This window comes from Typha latifolia, unplaced genomic scaffold, assembly GCF_019914945.1.
Source record: "Typha latifolia isolate L0001 unplaced genomic scaffold, TyphaL0001v2 contig_41, whole genome shotgun sequence".
NCBI lineage: Eukaryota > Viridiplantae > Streptophyta > Magnoliopsida > Poales > Typhaceae > Typha > Typha latifolia.
Genome location: NW_027330486.1, coordinates 9,461 through 25,000, shown reverse-complemented (window position 1 = coordinate 25,000; position 15,540 = coordinate 9,461). Strand labels below are relative to the sequence as shown.

Below are 15,540 nucleotides of genomic sequence, written 5' to 3'. Positions count from 1 at the left end.
TTCTCCAAAAAAGGATGCTCTCCAGGCTGACGCCAGGAAAAATAACAAAAGAAAATGGAAGCCTTGAGCTGGAGCGTCTACAATTCTTTGTCGGCGTCTTTGTACATTACAGCACTGAAGGATATTGTAGTTTATTCTTGTGCTTTTGTGAATGCTCTATGGAAGAAAGTGGGTTTTAATCTATGCTGTTATGTAACTCTTGAGCGATATATTCGTATGATAGAGTACCATAATGGCTATTTCGAATTCCTAGTTCTTACAGCTGTTGGTATCATAAAGGATTGTGCTATTGGGAATTGACAGTTGCTTTGATGCAATGCATGTTGCAATACAGACACACACACACACTTAGGAATGAAGAATTGGGCCGTTATCTCTAATCCTCAAATGCCAAAATCACAAGTAACAGGAGGACAACGCATCTTGACGAGAAAGAACATGTTTATCCTTTCAAACAAAGAGAACTGCATTTTAGAACCCACAAAGCAAGCCTAATACAACAATTTTTATTCCCCCTTTAAGCCCACCTGTCACTCCTCTACAAGATGCCTTTTGCAAGTCACTTCTTTTTATTTCAACACAACCTTTCGGCTTTTGGGCCCTCTCCTAAGCACGCCTGTCTTTGCCCACATATTATCATATGTGTCGTTGAACGCAACGGAAGATGGCATGCAGCCATGATGGAAAAGTAGTCATGGCCCAAAAGACATGAAGAGCATTAAGATATTGGCTTCTATGTGCTGACCCCTATATCAGCATCATAGTTAATCACATCCACTGACTAGAATTTGGAACAAAACACTTTGGTCCTCCCAAATTATTCCAAGGAGAGACGTGCTTGCATTTATTCCAAGCCGAATCAGCAGCCGAGGTTGAGCACACCAAAAGCTAAGCACTGTTAGGTTGTGATGCGCATTAATGGTGGAATACCATCTTGGTGGGGTTGGGAGACCATGAAGTAATGGTGGGGCCCAAAAGACCCCTCTTCCTCTCATTTCCACGGTTCCACCAACACTTACAACAAGCTCATATTATTGGATGAGCTGGGGCTACAGTGGGTATGCCTTATTCCGCTATTTGGTTATGTGTGTCTAATAATGTTAATTGATTGGACTAAGACTCAGCTTCTCTCTCCCTTGCCCTTTTCCAAGCATTCATCATGAAGGATGCAAGATTTAATTGAAGAGGATCCTCCTGCAGAAGAACGAAGGGCTCAAACATAAGTTGCCACAGATTTTAATTGTCTTTGTATGCTGCAACCCTGTCACGATCCAGGCTGCACATGTTCACCTTAATTAATCTCACTCACCTCTCTCAGCTTCTTTATCTCATGTTACTTTAAATCCACTATGTAATCTATGCTAATCCTACAAGTCCAAACGCATTAGAGACTGACAATCTTTAATTTGACCATTGTAGGGCTTAACCTTAGGCTATATAGACTCTACTAGTGACACAGATTAATGCCACTTGGTGTGTTTAGATCTAGAAACCTGCACCCTGTTACACCTAGTAGACAGGACTCCTAGTTCCTTAACCTTAATCATCCGTAAAAGCCAAGGCCCCAGAAAAAGATGGTTTTGTAATTAGCTGATTAGAGGAAACAATAATAGAGAGTTTACCATTGTATTAAAGAAATCAGAATGCCCACAGACGAGCTCAGATCCAGCTTCCCATTTCCCAAAGCCCAAGCAAGAACATTGATGAGGGCAGAGGTCCTGCGCTAGACCTCAAGGATTAAACAAGATATATCCAGAAGAACAAAAGAGAATAATGGATCATTCCACTGCCTAAAGACTCTTCCTTTGCTTGCAAGTACTTTAATTAACTTAGTTTTCGAAGCCAAAGAGTCGCTCAGAAAGGAAGAAAAAGATATTTACATCAGAGAGTAACAAACTTGATTAGCTTTCAATTGTGTTATACAAAATATAAATCTATCAAAGCTTAATTTTTTCTCAGAAAAAAAAATCAGAAATTGGTTAAACCGAGAGAGAGAGAGAGAGAGAGAGAGAGAGAGAGAGAGTTTTTTCTCATTTTGGGGGAAGAAATTGATCCGGAGATAGGCGAGCAGAGGAAAAACCCAGCTCCAAGATGGGATCTTTTGGATTGCAATCGACGAGCAACGAAGCGGAGAAGGTGGAGAGATCAGTAATCGGGCATGAGATGCGAGATCTTTCCCTCCTCCCCCGGCATCGACGTGCCCTGATCAGTAACCCGCAGCCAAATGCACACAGCGGTAAAGCTAAGAACCAAGCTCAACATCCCACTCCCCAACCCAATGCCAACAATAGCGAGCACGGAGAGCCCCTTCCCTCTCATGGGCGGAAGTGGATACCCGTAAAGATCCTTGTTCCCCACAAAAGAGCTCGCATTGAATCTGGGCAGCCCACTTCCAACTCCGGTTCGATTCGAGAGAAGAACAGGTATGGGTCCTTCGAGACGGTTGTAGGAGACGTCAAAAGCCGATAAACGAACGAGAAGACCTATCTGGTCCGGAATAGGCCCGATTAATTCATTCGAGTGGAGGTCGATAACGTTGAGATATGCGCAAAACGCGAGCTGAGGAGGGATTGGACCCGAGAGGCGATTGGACGAGAGATTGAGAACCGCGAGGTTGAGAAGGGAGGAGAGGGAGGTGGGGATGGAACCGGAGATGGAGTTGGAGGAGAGGTCGAGGGATTGGAGATTGGTGCAGTTGGAGAGGAACGGAGAGATGGTCCCAGAGAGGGAGAGGTTGGGGAGGGAGAGCTTGTAGACGCGGCCATTGTTGCAGGTGGCACCTTGGAGGTAGGAGGTGAAGCCGTTGCAAGGAGAGGCGAAGGTGGATTTGGTCCAGTTGCGCAAACTTCCGTTGGGGTCTTCGAGGGATTGATGGAGGTTGAAGAGGCAACGCTCGTCGTCGGGGTCGGCCACAGTGGGAGAACGGAGATGGAGGAGGAGGAGGAGGAGGAAGGCCATCCCCGCCATTAGAGGTGGTAAAGGAACGACCTTTGGAATTGGGTTCGGAGAAGAAAGGGGGTGGGGGGAGGAGTTGGGCTCTATGGTGGGCTTCTCGCTTTGGAGGGGATAGTAGGAGGGAGGGGGGTGAAAAGTGTGGATTTTTGGGAGGTGATTGATGTTGAGGGACAAGATTGGATTAATACTATTTATGCAGTTCAACTTAAAAAATACAAGATGGCGTTGTCATAATAACCAAGATAACTACCCAAAAGCTAGCTCCAGCTCAATTAAACAGGATGCTTAATCTCATGCTAACAACAGTGCAATATGCTCATTTGCTTCTAACTGGAACCAGACAACATTTAGTGGACCTCAACCATTAATTGATAGAAGTCAGAATGAGTTACTTTGGATTGGTTGTTCGGTGACAAAAATGAAGTATGGTACATTTGATCCGATACTTGTGAATTAAAAGAGAAGAAGTAACTCCTTTGGGTAGTTATCAAGTAAGTATAACGAAATGGCTAATAAGCCTAGCGGTAAAGATAAGGAGGAGTTGGGTTGCACCAGCCACCAATTATGGCACCAGTGTCAGTATCATACATGTGAAGGTCTGCGAGTGTACAATTGGCAGCAGTCTGAAAGGAGCAGCTCAAAGGATCCTCCACCGTCCGTTCTATCGGACAGTCGTGGGCCGGAGGACCAGTGTCATCTGATGGAGGTGTGCCCTAAGTTTCTCCTCATCTGGGGTCATTATCCAGAGACCTTATATGCAATTGCAGCAGCACCGCCCCACCCACTAATACCAACTAGGTACCAAGTTGATCAAGCTTTTCTAAATGCTAGTCTCCTCCTTCTCCTCCTCCTCTTTAAGTCACTCTCAATCCCTGCAACAATTGTCTCTCTCTCTCTCTCTCTCTCTCTCTGTCTTTCTCCTCTCTTTTATCTCTCTCTGTCACTCTTTGATTCGTCTCTTGCTCTTGCAGCACTTCAGACTTTAACAGTACGTAACAATATTTTGAGATCAACATACATAAGCGCTATGATCTATCACATTCTCAAGGAATGTGATTGGGGGTGAGGTAAGCAGAACTGTTCAGCTGCTGTAGATCTCTAGGGCTTTGGGAATATGTGAAAGATTTCTCTTTGGATTAGACAGTGGCGTGACCTTCTATGCTTATAATACCTAGGAATGATGTTCAATGTTATTACTTATTAGTAGCACCCACTTTTTTTTTCTTTTAAAAAAAAAGTAAAACTAAAACAAAATCTCTCTCTCTTTCTCTCTCTCTCTGAGAGAAGCCACCACAATAAATCTTCGGAGAATGGCCACCGAGCTTTGGTGGTCCACACCTTTCAATGTGTTGCAATAATTAGGCGGAGTCGATTTGTTTGGATTTCTTTTCCCCGTTTACCGTTATTGCCTGTTAATACTAGTGGTGTCCACCATGCATATATATGTAATATGTTGCATCCCATGAACTGTCAAATCAAAATTCAAGCTAATAGTCCAACATAATCTCACTAATCGATACCACAGCACATAACCAAAATAAGTTCCTTCTTTAGATTGGGCATAATTTTAGCCCTTGGTAGTGTCCACTAGGGAAAAGAAAATAAAAAGTAATGGATTCTACGCAGTTCAGTTTGTAGGAATTCATGCAATCAATTCCTGTGGCAGTACATTCCTACAACACCCATCTCTTTTGGGTGCGGTGCAATAATTATCATCAACATTTCTCTGAACTTAATAAAAATCATTGCCTTCCATTCGCACAAGCACATATTTGAGCAGAGAAGGCATTTCTTGATATATAATAAAAATGGCACTTCCATTACGTTAACAAAATACACTGCACCGGATGGTAAAAGTTTCCTCCTGTTTTATTTTCTGAAAGTATGAATTTACTCGGTATGCTGAACTCCACCTTCCAAAACAACAGGGTAGTCTAATCAATCTATGCTATTTGTAGTACAATATACAGAAAGACAATAAAAATCTTCTCTAAGTGTGGGATCTTGAAACCCATTAGTGAAGTATCACAAAATCTAAAAATGATCGAGATCAATCCCTTCTTGGAAGGTCCCCAAGAGAAAAGGAAGACAGTGGTCAAGCTGCAGGTTGTACACCACTCCATCTGCTGTCATCATCGTCGATCCTGTTTATATAGTTATATTGGTTATCTCTCATGTAAGATACACCAGACCATATTCCACGGACGAGCAGAATGCTTAGAAAGACCATGCTTCCAAGTGTGCAAACAACCTGAAATTAATGCAATAGAATTAGAATGAGATGGCTCTAAGAACAAAACAAGCACTTGAACTAGAATTGCTACAAAACAATAGGGAGATCATGCAGCTTCGCTCCCTTCATTCTTTCACCCACTAGCGCCAGAAATAAAACAAGTGACAGAACTAGGATTTTGTGTTGATGCCGTTAGTGCTAACCTTCAGATTATGACTTTAAATCTCTGACGTACTATTTATAGTTCCAGTAAGTTGAACCTTTTGAAAATGGATAAACAGATACAAACTGAAAAAGGAAGAATAATTCAAAAAAGAAAAGAAAATTTGGAGATGAAAAGACTACACAATTTTCTGAGATTTTACAAATTAGGGCGTTGGGCATTAGCAGATATAATGCATTTTCTTGAGAGAAAGGTAACAATGAATTGATGCAATATTGGACAGTCACAAAAAGTATATGTAATGTATAATTCATACAACAAAATAGTAAAAGCTACACTAATCATGCATTTGTGCCTATCATGGACAGTGAAACTGAACATAAGAAGTTAAACTTGCACTTGTTAACTTGATAAGTGCTAACAATTTTCATGCGAGAACTTAGTATGGTGAGCACTGTTTTGCCCAAAGACATATAATGGCATTTCTGATCGGACTCTGTAATGTAGTTGGTTCCCAAGAGTCCAAAGACAAGAACACAGAGGAGTACATGAGAAGATAATAAAATTGGAGATTTAAAGGTACCACTGCTTGCTTTTCACTTCTTTAAATGTAATAATTGACTAAACTAAGAGAAAGCAATAGAGGAATAATTACATGTCACAGTTAGCAGCAGCAAATTTTGGCAATAGATGGTCCTAACACTTTCCTGTACATAGAAACCATCAATCCAGGAAAGGATTACGAATCAACACAGACATGAACTCATATTGTAGTAATGATAATACTAAGTGACATATGGCAAATAACCCGAGTGAGCTATAAGCGATAAGTAAAAAGTAGATAGTAATGAATTTAAGATCCAGCACGTGTTCTAACTTTATCGTAAATATTCTGCCATACAGATAACCTAGTGATCATAAATACATCCTGAACCAACATGGAATCTCAAAGCTTCAATCGATTATTTTCTTCTGCAAATTTGTTACATGTTTGTATTTTTCAAATCCATAACAACGCATCCTTACTGGAAATTATTTAACATTTTGGCAAAGAAGCAAATATCAAATGGCATGAAAGATGTAGAGTTCACCTCAAGAAACGCTTTCAGGATCCACAGGAAAGCTAGTATGAGGACTCCATTGACCGAAAACCGCACCTAATCCAATCCAAGAACACAACTTTCTAATCCACTCAATTCAATTATCGCCAAAAATTCAACAAAAGATCCAACTTTTAAACAGGAAATTGAAAAATTACACGAAAAGGAACAAAGGTAACATACCAATTTGGTAGAGATCGAAGGGGGCAGCACCGACCGAGCTGCCTTTCGTGCCCTACGAGATATCCTCCCGAAAACGTTGTTTAGGAACCTCACGAGGAGATCCAAACTCCTATCGTCCTCTTCCTCTTCGTCCTCATCGTCATCCTCGTCATCGTCGTCCACTTCCCCGCCGAAATCGCGGACCCATGCACGTGGATCTGGCACAACCACCACGGCGTCCTGCCCAAGTATAAAAAAAGTCGAATCCAAATGCCTCCCGTCACCAATTTCTTCAAATACAAAGGATTAGAGAGAGATGGTCGAGGAAGACGAAGGTAGTACCTGCGGGTAAGAGAACTTTCTCGAGGCTTTTAGCGGTGAGCGGTTCCGAAAGGAAGCGAGGAGAGGAAGGGGGAGGAAGATACCATCGGCGTGGCGCTGAGAGGCGTGGGAAGGGAACCGAGGAGCGCAGAAAGAGGAGGAGAAAGAAGCCATGGAGAGAGAGCAAGCGAGCGAGCAAACCAATCATAAAAGGGCCTCACCTTTCTTTTGGGCCTTAGCCCACCAATCTAGTGTCACACGTGTACCCAATGTGTACTTATAATATTTATTTATCTCATTGAAAGGATCATATAGCTTGTGGTAATTAATTTTCTACTTATTGGTTAGTTCATCCAATTATATAACTATTTCAAAGAATAAGTGTTGACTGTTGAAATCAAAAGTTTGAGGAGAAAGAAGTCTATAATAAAAAACTGAAGATGCATAAGCATCTTCATCTATGCTGATGGTTTGTACCTCACTTTTTACTTTTTAATTAAAAAAAGAAGAAGTAATAATTAATAATATAGTACTGTTGATTTAAGTACAGAAATCCATCAACAAGTTGTTATAAGAAAATTCCTTGCATATAACTATCAGATGATCCATCTATTCCACTCAAGTAAACAAAAACATAAACCCGACACCACATTTTAACTTCCCAGGGTTTTTCATACATGGACTATAACACCAATCAAAAGGCTCCAAACTAAAATTCTAGTTTATATGATATAACAATTTCTCCTAAAAAAAATGAAGAGAAATGGTTAGGCCAGTGAAACTGTACAATCCACGAAACCTTCCACCAAAGACTCCAACTAATGGTAAATCCTTTCAGATGTACAGCATCCCCAATTAGCAGCAAGCAGGCAGTGCATCAAAGTCTTTCACTATTCCACCTTCATGGAACCTGATATATCCCAGCAATTTCGCATGAACATAATGTAGTAAACATTTGGAATAATACGATTCAAAAATAAAGTGGATCTCTATACCACATTGCTCTGTGCCACAGGGAACTGCATCAGGAATGAAGCCCAGTTGAATGACACTTTGAAGTTCATCATCCCACACCCCGGGCATCTGTGGACTAGACGTGGTGAATGCACACAAAACAAACATACATAGGAGGAATGCAGCAGTAAAGAAATGCTTCATATATACCTGAGACATGCTAGGGAACTGGGGAGTTGCAGCATGCTGGATGTCGACTTGATTTGGGATACTGCATAAATTTTCTGGTTGCATCACAACTTCTGCGGACGTGCCATACAAATGGGCATGAAGATTGCTCAATTCCTGATTGCATCCAAGAAAAGCAGGATGCCCGTCTCGTGAACGAAAGATCTACATAGGTGAGAAGACAATTAAAAAGGAAGGTAAAAGGGGAGAACTTTCTACTACTAAAATCATAGTGACAACAATGAAGGAACCATATGCTGGAAAAGTACACGTATCCATAGACATGTTTCTCTTACATCTTTTGATATAATCTGCTCAAGATCAAAAGTCAGTTCTGGGTTGACCACTGCAAGCTTCATCGACAGGAACTGCAATTCCAATTATACTAAGATCAAAATTGAAGGAAAATTACCAAAATGAATCTTCCACTTTTAATAGCCTAACAGTAATATCTGTTGACAAGCATGCCAGATATGAACCGTCACATGATTACTATAGATAGGAGCCTCACTAAGATTCTCAATGAAGATACCTCAACCTGCCGTTGCAATGACTGCACATAGTTGATAATCTCATCAAGCATCATAGCCTTACCAGTAATCTGCCAGATCAAGAGTAATTCGTTGATCATATACGACGATGCAGTAGGGGAAAACAGTACAAATAAGGACCCTCTGTAAAGATTACCTTACTGCATCCTGGAACAAGATCTTGAAGAAGCCTCATTCTTTCACTGATCTTTTCCCTTCTCACCTGAAATCCTAGGAAATTAGTCTACAGACTCATGACAAGATAAGAACTATAAATTCACTAGCATAAAAGCTCACTCTTTCAGCAAGGCTGTGGCTGTTGGTGGCTTGGCCACGCTTGGCCCGGACATGAATGTAATCTTCTTTAGGAGCATCAGAATCCAGAGAGTTCTCCTGACCTTGCTTTATATGAGGTTGCTTCTGAATGATAGCACCAGTTCTCTGGTCAATCTTTAGTTTTTTTTCATCTTGCTCCACCAAATTTTTCACAGACTGGCCATCATTACCATCCTATTACAATAAGACAAAAAAAATCTATCAAACTAGATAACAGATAAAAGAGACAGAAGTAACTTGTTGCTGGGCATCTAAACCTTTGGATACTGTGAATTTGCACCACTTTCACTGATAGCTTTTCTTTTCTTCACCTCGAAGCTTTTGTCAGTTTTATGTTTGTTAGTTGAAGGGAAATCTGAAGAAGAAAAAGAATTTGCAGTCAGGCAGTTTTAAGAAAAATTAGACAAACGCGAGAATGTAAGAAGACTGATGCCGCTAAATTTCTAAGGTGGCAAGGCCTAATTTACCAGCAATGGAACTGCGAAATGGGAGTGTTTGTTGCACGCCAACATTATGCTTTGTAGGAGGAGTTGGCCCATTAAAATCCATAGCTTGATCCACTGATATGAGGGGGTTCCAGTCGCTTGCCAAGAATTGGTCACTAAAAGTTGCAGAAGGACAAGAAGTTGTCATTGAAGATGTTCCTACAACTTGATCAGATTGCTTAGCCAGATACATCTGCAAACCCAAAATTCCTCCTTCCCTGCACAAAATAGAAGGAAAAAAAAAATCTCATTATTGATTGTATACAGCAAAGTGACCTACTATACGACCAACTTCATATTAAGTCCTCAGATCACCTATTGAAAGTGCTCTAGTATTGTCTTTAGCGAAAGAGATAGCTGGAAGTAGACTAGTAAATTTCTTGAAGGACTCAACAAGGAACAATTAAACCTAGCAGCTTTATGCCGAGAAGTAAAAAGCAAAAGTAATTCCTTACGAAGAATCCTATAGACAAACAGAAGGAAAAGAGAACCATAGTGCAGGCATATTATCTAATACGCACCAGCTGGATAACTTTTAAAGACTAGGATCAAATCTATCCTACTGCAAAGAGTCCCATAGACAAGAAAGTGAACCTTTCACCAAAGCGTAAAGGAGACAAGTACGAAATGAGTCCCATCATTAAGAAGCTCTACATCTTAGTGGTCTCTTTGACGCAAAAGATGGCTCTCCCATCCAACTTCTGCAATACAAACTAGTTGAAGAATAAACCTAACCTTTTCCACAAACTAGGCTCAATATTCAACTAGCTGAACACCCCAAGCCCATAAAATTTCATGAACCCAGAATAGATTTTGAGGCCTAAGAGAGGAAAAGAAAATTCAAATGGGATTATAACCGAAGGGCACACGAGGCTACATCTCATCAGAGAGAGGCAAACAAATAGAACAGAAATTTCCAGAGAAGGCAAGCTTCAGTAGTCATAAAGACACCATACTCTGCTGGACTTTCCACTGAGGTCCTGGGGTTAACTCAAGCTCGACTATGGTATAGTAAACGACAAGAGCAAATTTGAAGCTTTACAGCAACAATAAAAGGGATAGTTTGGAAACCTCTTTGACTCTTACCAACAAAGGCATCTAAAGAACATCTTCAAAGCATCAAATGCTGCAGTAAGGCCTTACGGAAATGGTTTCTACTGAAAGAGTAATCTTCCAATTTGAGAAAATGCCAGAACTTCTCTGGCCTGCAAAGACAACAGTGAAGATGGCTAAAAAACAGAGGCACTTTGAAAATTACCTGAACGGGTATCAAGTGGAAATTAGAAGTGCCAAATCCTGATTTAAGTAAATCATATGATTTGCTTCAAATAAGACATCAACCCATCTGCAAGCTTCAAATACCACATCGAGCTAAAACACAGTAGAATTTGGGAAATGGGTGCAGGTGATGATCACTGATCAGATATCAAAGCAAGAACTTTACTCAAACTAATATTAGATACCCACTAAGATGAATCTACTGCAATGCAGAGAGAATCAAACAGGAGAAAAGAAACAAGATTGAGACAATGGCTTGAAAGATTACATTCAGACAATTAGGATAGAGTGGTGGTGGTTGTTACCTGCCAGCGAGGTGAAACTGTTGTGTTTTTTTTTCTTTCTTTCTTTTTTTTATCCTTTTTCCTCTCTTCTGGAGGGGTGGTTAAGCATTGCCAACTGCTCTGGTAAAATATGTACCCCAAAGCCTAATGTAAGCTTGATCTATTCAAAGGTATTCAAGGTCACATAATTTGATTTTAGAGAGGGAGAGCTTTGGTTGGAGGAGTGAGAAATCTTATTCTATGGTATCTCCCAATTATTTTATTGCTTTTTAGGAGGGAAGGTGCTTCTCTTCCACACCAAGCTTTGAAGGAGAGATCTTTTACTGACACACTGCCAACTACTTCTACACTCTTTTTTTGTCACTGCCAACCCATCAACAGCTCTCTCTCTCTCTCTCTCTCTCTCTCTCTCTCATTTTTCTCCTACCCAAAAACATATGGAATCTAATCAAACTTTTACCTTATTGTCCTTTACACTTCTGAACTAGTGGAAGTAGCTGGCTGCTAGAATATAGTCAAAGGGAAGACCAAACCCAGCCAGATACATTTATTACAGTTAACAAACCCGTGAGATTTTGATTCATATTAGTAGATTCTAAGGAGGTCAAGGATTTAACCTTTAAAGACAGCACAGTTTTAGAATAGCCACTTCATTCATAAAGGTAGTCTCATTCATAAAGACAGACAAGGATAAAAGAAGTAGGATAAAAAGCACACCGTCATGGTCAAATCAGGGATATCTAGTTCTTTGTTATCCGATCCCTAAACTTCGATATCCAAGATAAAAATTTGTATCAGAATAAACAATCCCCACCCAATAAGAATGGTACGCGTACATCATCTTCGAGGGACACGAATACATCTGTAACTTGCCCCTCGACAAAGAAGACACAACACCTGCTGCACCAATGATGTAGAAGATATGAAAATGATCCAGGAAACTACAGCACCATTGCAGTGATCAGGTGAGGATAGCAGGCCAGCAGCATACCTACTCCTTTCTTGTAGATGGATGGCAACCTTGCTCTCTATTTTACAAATACCTTTTCCATGTCCACCAGGCGAGAGCTCACAGAAAGTTGACACCTTTCTTGGCTTACACAATGCCCCGTACACCTGTTACTGAGTGCTTCCTCTTGCCAGGTATCAAAGAAGATCTCCTTGCTTGCTATACACTAATGCGGATCAGAAAACAGTAGAATTAAAGCTGCATTCTGATAATGGATACTTGATTTAGATTACGAAAATGGAAGCACGCGTATGTAAGAAGTAATCATCTTTCTTTCTGCAACCAACGTAAGTTCATTAGAAAAGAAATTGGGTGGTACTTAGACCTTAGTCCCCCTGCACATGCCCCTTCTCAAATGGGAAGACAAAAGGCTCATATGATCAGTAGAAGGAATCAGCAAATGAGGGTCTGAGCACCTCTTATGCAGTTCCACATCAGGGTTAGACCATTTGTTAAACTAAGACACCGTACCCGAAAGCCTATTTGACAAATAAATAACAACAGTAAAGCATAGGGAACACATTAACTAAGAAAAAAGATTTCACTTGAACAGCCATGACCGACTCTTCTTATTCAAAGTGATTGCAACGAACTGAATCTTCTATACAAAATACTTGGAACTCTATTTACTTGGAGATGCAACAATGGATACCGCAGCAAAACACTCAAATTAATGGGAGTGCATGTCATCTTTCATGCCTTCTCCTAAATCAGGACAGGGCATTCTCTCTAGCATCAAGCCATGCTGACATGATACATCTAATCCGAAACTGACATGGCTTGAATTCTGCCCACTGGGATGCATCCAAATCGACCCCTACTAATTCCTCTAAATTTACAATTAATGAGGATCATCCACGATAATAAGATTAATCTAGCTGTTCTAACAGACAGTAATGTAAATGTGAGTCAGGCATTGAACAGTACATCTCAAAGTCTAGATTGCATTTCTGAACAGAAATACTGTAACAGCCATAACCCTCAGATTGACAATCTGTTAGTTTACTCAAAAAACAATCAGACCCCCCGAGATAGTAAAAATGACTACGTACATGGAATAGCAACATCAAGGTTGTAATGGTGACGCTATACCAAAGAGCAGTTCCTTGCCCCCATCTAAAGCGTGATAGGAAACTTCTTACATAAGTACCCTCATTACCTAAGGTGCAACAACAACCAACAAATACAGAGAAGTCTATAAATTCATGACATAGGTTGAGGGCATTAATCGATCAACTTAACAAAAAAGAAATGACAATATAAGTGCATCCACACGACTTGACAATACATGAAAGGAGGACCATAATCAAGCATGTCTTCAGATTTTTCAATGCAAGGACAAAATCTAGCTGAACTTGTTGGGGACAAAGTTATGGGCATTGCCTCTTCAATACAGCATATAATGAAGTAACGAACTTTACAAGAAATGCTAAAGGCTATCTAATATACATTTGGTCATGATGATAATCGACTCTTGCCATTGTTGTAAGAGGATTGGCTTCACGAAGTTGTGCATCAACTAGTTTTCCCTTCTTTTCACCACAATAAGATGGCAAAAGATGCAGAAGATAACAGCGGTTCAAATTGACCATCATACATAAATCATAAACCATAATAAAAACTTCAACAATTAATTGCACCTATAGCAATAAGTAAATCGATAACAAGATGGGAAGTTCTAAGATAGCTGAGTCCGTGAAATCAGTCAGATCAATGGTCTGTGACTCTGTTCATGCACTAATACTTAACTGTGCAAATCTGGTCCAAAAGAAAACTTTGAATTCACTCATGAAGTCCATATTTCAAGCAAATTTCTCGACGGAGTACACAACAACTAATAAACAAAAAGGATCCAACATTGATTTACCAGTGATTACATCATAGCTCCTTTCTTTGCTAAAAGCAAACTTATTTCCATCATAGAAGAAACCACTAACATAAGTTGGCTACCTTCTACATGATAACACCAATGCTCCATGTAGATCACTCCATAAACCATGGTATACTTTTCTTTTTCTTTTAAAAAAAAAAAAAAACTAGCTCGAACAACAGGGACGAAAGATAGTAGGAAATTCTAGGAAAGAAAAACTTCATGCACGTAAAGGTATGCGACTTAACCTATACAGCAACCTTAGCAGAACCTTATTTCAGCACCAGATAACGAAAAGCTGAAAGGCATTTCATAGCATGCCACCAAAGGGGCCACCACTATTAAGTCTATTATACGGGGATGGAAATTGCTGCCTAGATGGAAGGCGAGGAAGGACTACTCTGTGCGCCGGTGGACTCAAATCAAAATCAGGAAACAATGGAAGACTAGGCCTTGATACGAATCCGAACCTTCTCGTAGTTCCCAAACATGACCTTTTGCAAGTAGTTTCCTCTTTCCATGCTCTTGCAAATCTCTCTTTCCAGTTTCTACCTGCTATTGTCATCCTATCAGTAGACCCAAACTCCTCCTCAAACTTCTGCTTCCATAGATTATCATCAGAACAGAGCTGCCTCAATTCAGAACAAGTGGCCCCGACCTTCACAACATTCACACCAGGAAGAGACGACAAAATCTTGGTTTTGATATCATCGGAAAGACGCATGAAGCACGGCGGCAAAGGCAACTTGTTCTTCAGACAAATATCAATTTGTAAAGGCAAACAAAGCCCATCTTTCATCACCTTCCAAAGCTCAAAGATTTCTTTGTCCTCTTTATCGCTCACCGAATCTGTATTCAAAGTCCCTAAAGATACGAGCTTTAATGCATCCAGACACACTCTGTACGAATCCGAACTTCCTCCAGCAAGATATCCATATACCATAATATACTGCCCCATCACTGAAAACTTCAAGACGGCAACTTTTGCATCCAGATCAAACATCTCGCCATCGACTTGGTCAAGAGTGTACCTAAGGGAAAAAGTAGAAGCTTCCGGAGCCCATCCTTGGGGCAACCGAGATCCATCTCCACCGACAACAAAGAAACCGGAATCAAGAAAAGCCGCATGAATCGCGATAACAAAGTGCTCCAGAATTCCCATAGCTCTGCCACCCTCAACTTCCATCGCTTTCTTTAGAAGACTAATCAAAGGGGAATTCTCCACTACAGTAGGTTTCGCGTCCACCTCCATGCGATCTTTTCCTTCTTGATCCGGCAGCAATTCCCGGGATGGGGCTGGATCTAAGTTCTTGGTTACGGCTACGGTTTGCGGTTCGGAGGAGACGGAGTAGAAGAGGAGGTCACCGGAGGTGAGGCCAAGGGAAGAGATGGGGTCGTCAGGGGAAGAGGAGAAGAGCTCGTCGTCGCGATTGAGAGAGAGATGAATCGATTCGGGAGGGACTGGAGCAGCGGAAGAGAGGTGACCCGCGAGTAGGGTTTTCAGATCGAGGAGGGAGGACGAGCCAGGGGCGTCGATGCGGATCGTCTCCTTCGCCGCGAGGGATCGGATTCGAAGCTTCATCTCCTTCTGCCACGAAATCAATCGAGAGGTCTAGGGATTTTGGTGGTTAC

The 15,540-nt window shown here is 40.9% G+C and overlaps 4 protein-coding genes across 15 annotated transcripts; all 4 read right to left on the bottom strand.

Moving 5' to 3' along the window:
* Window positions 1–1,804: 1,804 nt before the first annotated feature.
* LOC140802592 (receptor-like protein 44) lies at window positions 1,805–3,079 on the bottom strand. The gene has a single exon (XM_073158123.1). The coding sequence runs from the start codon at window positions 2,965–2,967 to the stop codon at window positions 2,146–2,148; it is 822 nt and encodes a 273-aa protein (XP_073014224.1). The 5' UTR covers window positions 2,968–3,079; the 3' UTR covers window positions 1,805–2,145.
* A 1,647-nt stretch (window positions 3,080–4,726) lies between these two features.
* Window positions 4,727–7,197, bottom strand: LOC140802596 (uncharacterized). 2 transcript variants are annotated; one of them, XM_073158139.1, is made up of 5 exons: window positions 6,956–7,169; window positions 6,635–6,853; window positions 6,443–6,508; window positions 6,007–6,058; window positions 4,727–5,206 (listed from the first exon to the last, which is right to left on the bottom strand). In XM_073158139.1, the coding sequence occupies exons 1-5, from the start codon at window positions 7,106–7,108 to the stop codon at window positions 5,121–5,123; spliced, it is 576 nt and encodes a 191-aa protein (XP_073014240.1). In that variant the 5' UTR covers window positions 7,109–7,169; the 3' UTR covers window positions 4,727–5,120. The 2 variants fall into 2 exon arrangements, with proteins under 2 accessions (XP_073014240.1, XP_073014239.1); XM_073158138.1 differs by lacking the exon at window positions 6,007–6,058 and having other exon boundaries at window positions 6,956–7,197.
* Window positions 7,198–7,517: 320 nt separating this feature from the next.
* LOC140802594 (transcription factor bHLH74-like) lies at window positions 7,518–11,461 on the bottom strand. Of its 11 annotated transcripts, none has more exons than XM_073158130.1 (11): window positions 11,051–11,461; window positions 10,726–10,882; window positions 9,450–9,685; window positions 9,240–9,337; window positions 8,944–9,156; window positions 8,804–8,869; window positions 8,628–8,717; window positions 8,413–8,484; window positions 8,099–8,281; window positions 7,930–8,017; window positions 7,518–7,844 (listed from the first exon to the last, which is right to left on the bottom strand). In XM_073158130.1, exons 3-11 carry the CDS (start codon window positions 9,658–9,660, stop codon window positions 7,825–7,827), a joined length of 1,041 nt encoding a protein of 346 aa, XP_073014231.1. In that variant the 5' UTR covers window positions 9,661–9,685; window positions 10,726–10,882; window positions 11,051–11,461; the 3' UTR covers window positions 7,518–7,824. The 11 variants fall into 11 exon arrangements, with proteins under 11 accessions (XP_073014231.1, XP_073014235.1, XP_073014230.1 ...); XM_073158134.1 differs by having other exon boundaries at window positions 8,649–8,717; XM_073158129.1 differs by lacking the exon at window positions 10,726–10,882.
* A 2,336-nt stretch (window positions 11,462–13,797) lies between these two features.
* Window positions 13,798–15,540, bottom strand: LOC140802593 (F-box protein SKIP22-like). Its single transcript, XM_073158124.1, has one exon. The coding sequence runs from the start codon at window positions 15,488–15,490 to the stop codon at window positions 14,219–14,221; it is 1,272 nt and encodes a 423-aa protein (XP_073014225.1). The 5' UTR covers window positions 15,491–15,540; the 3' UTR covers window positions 13,798–14,218.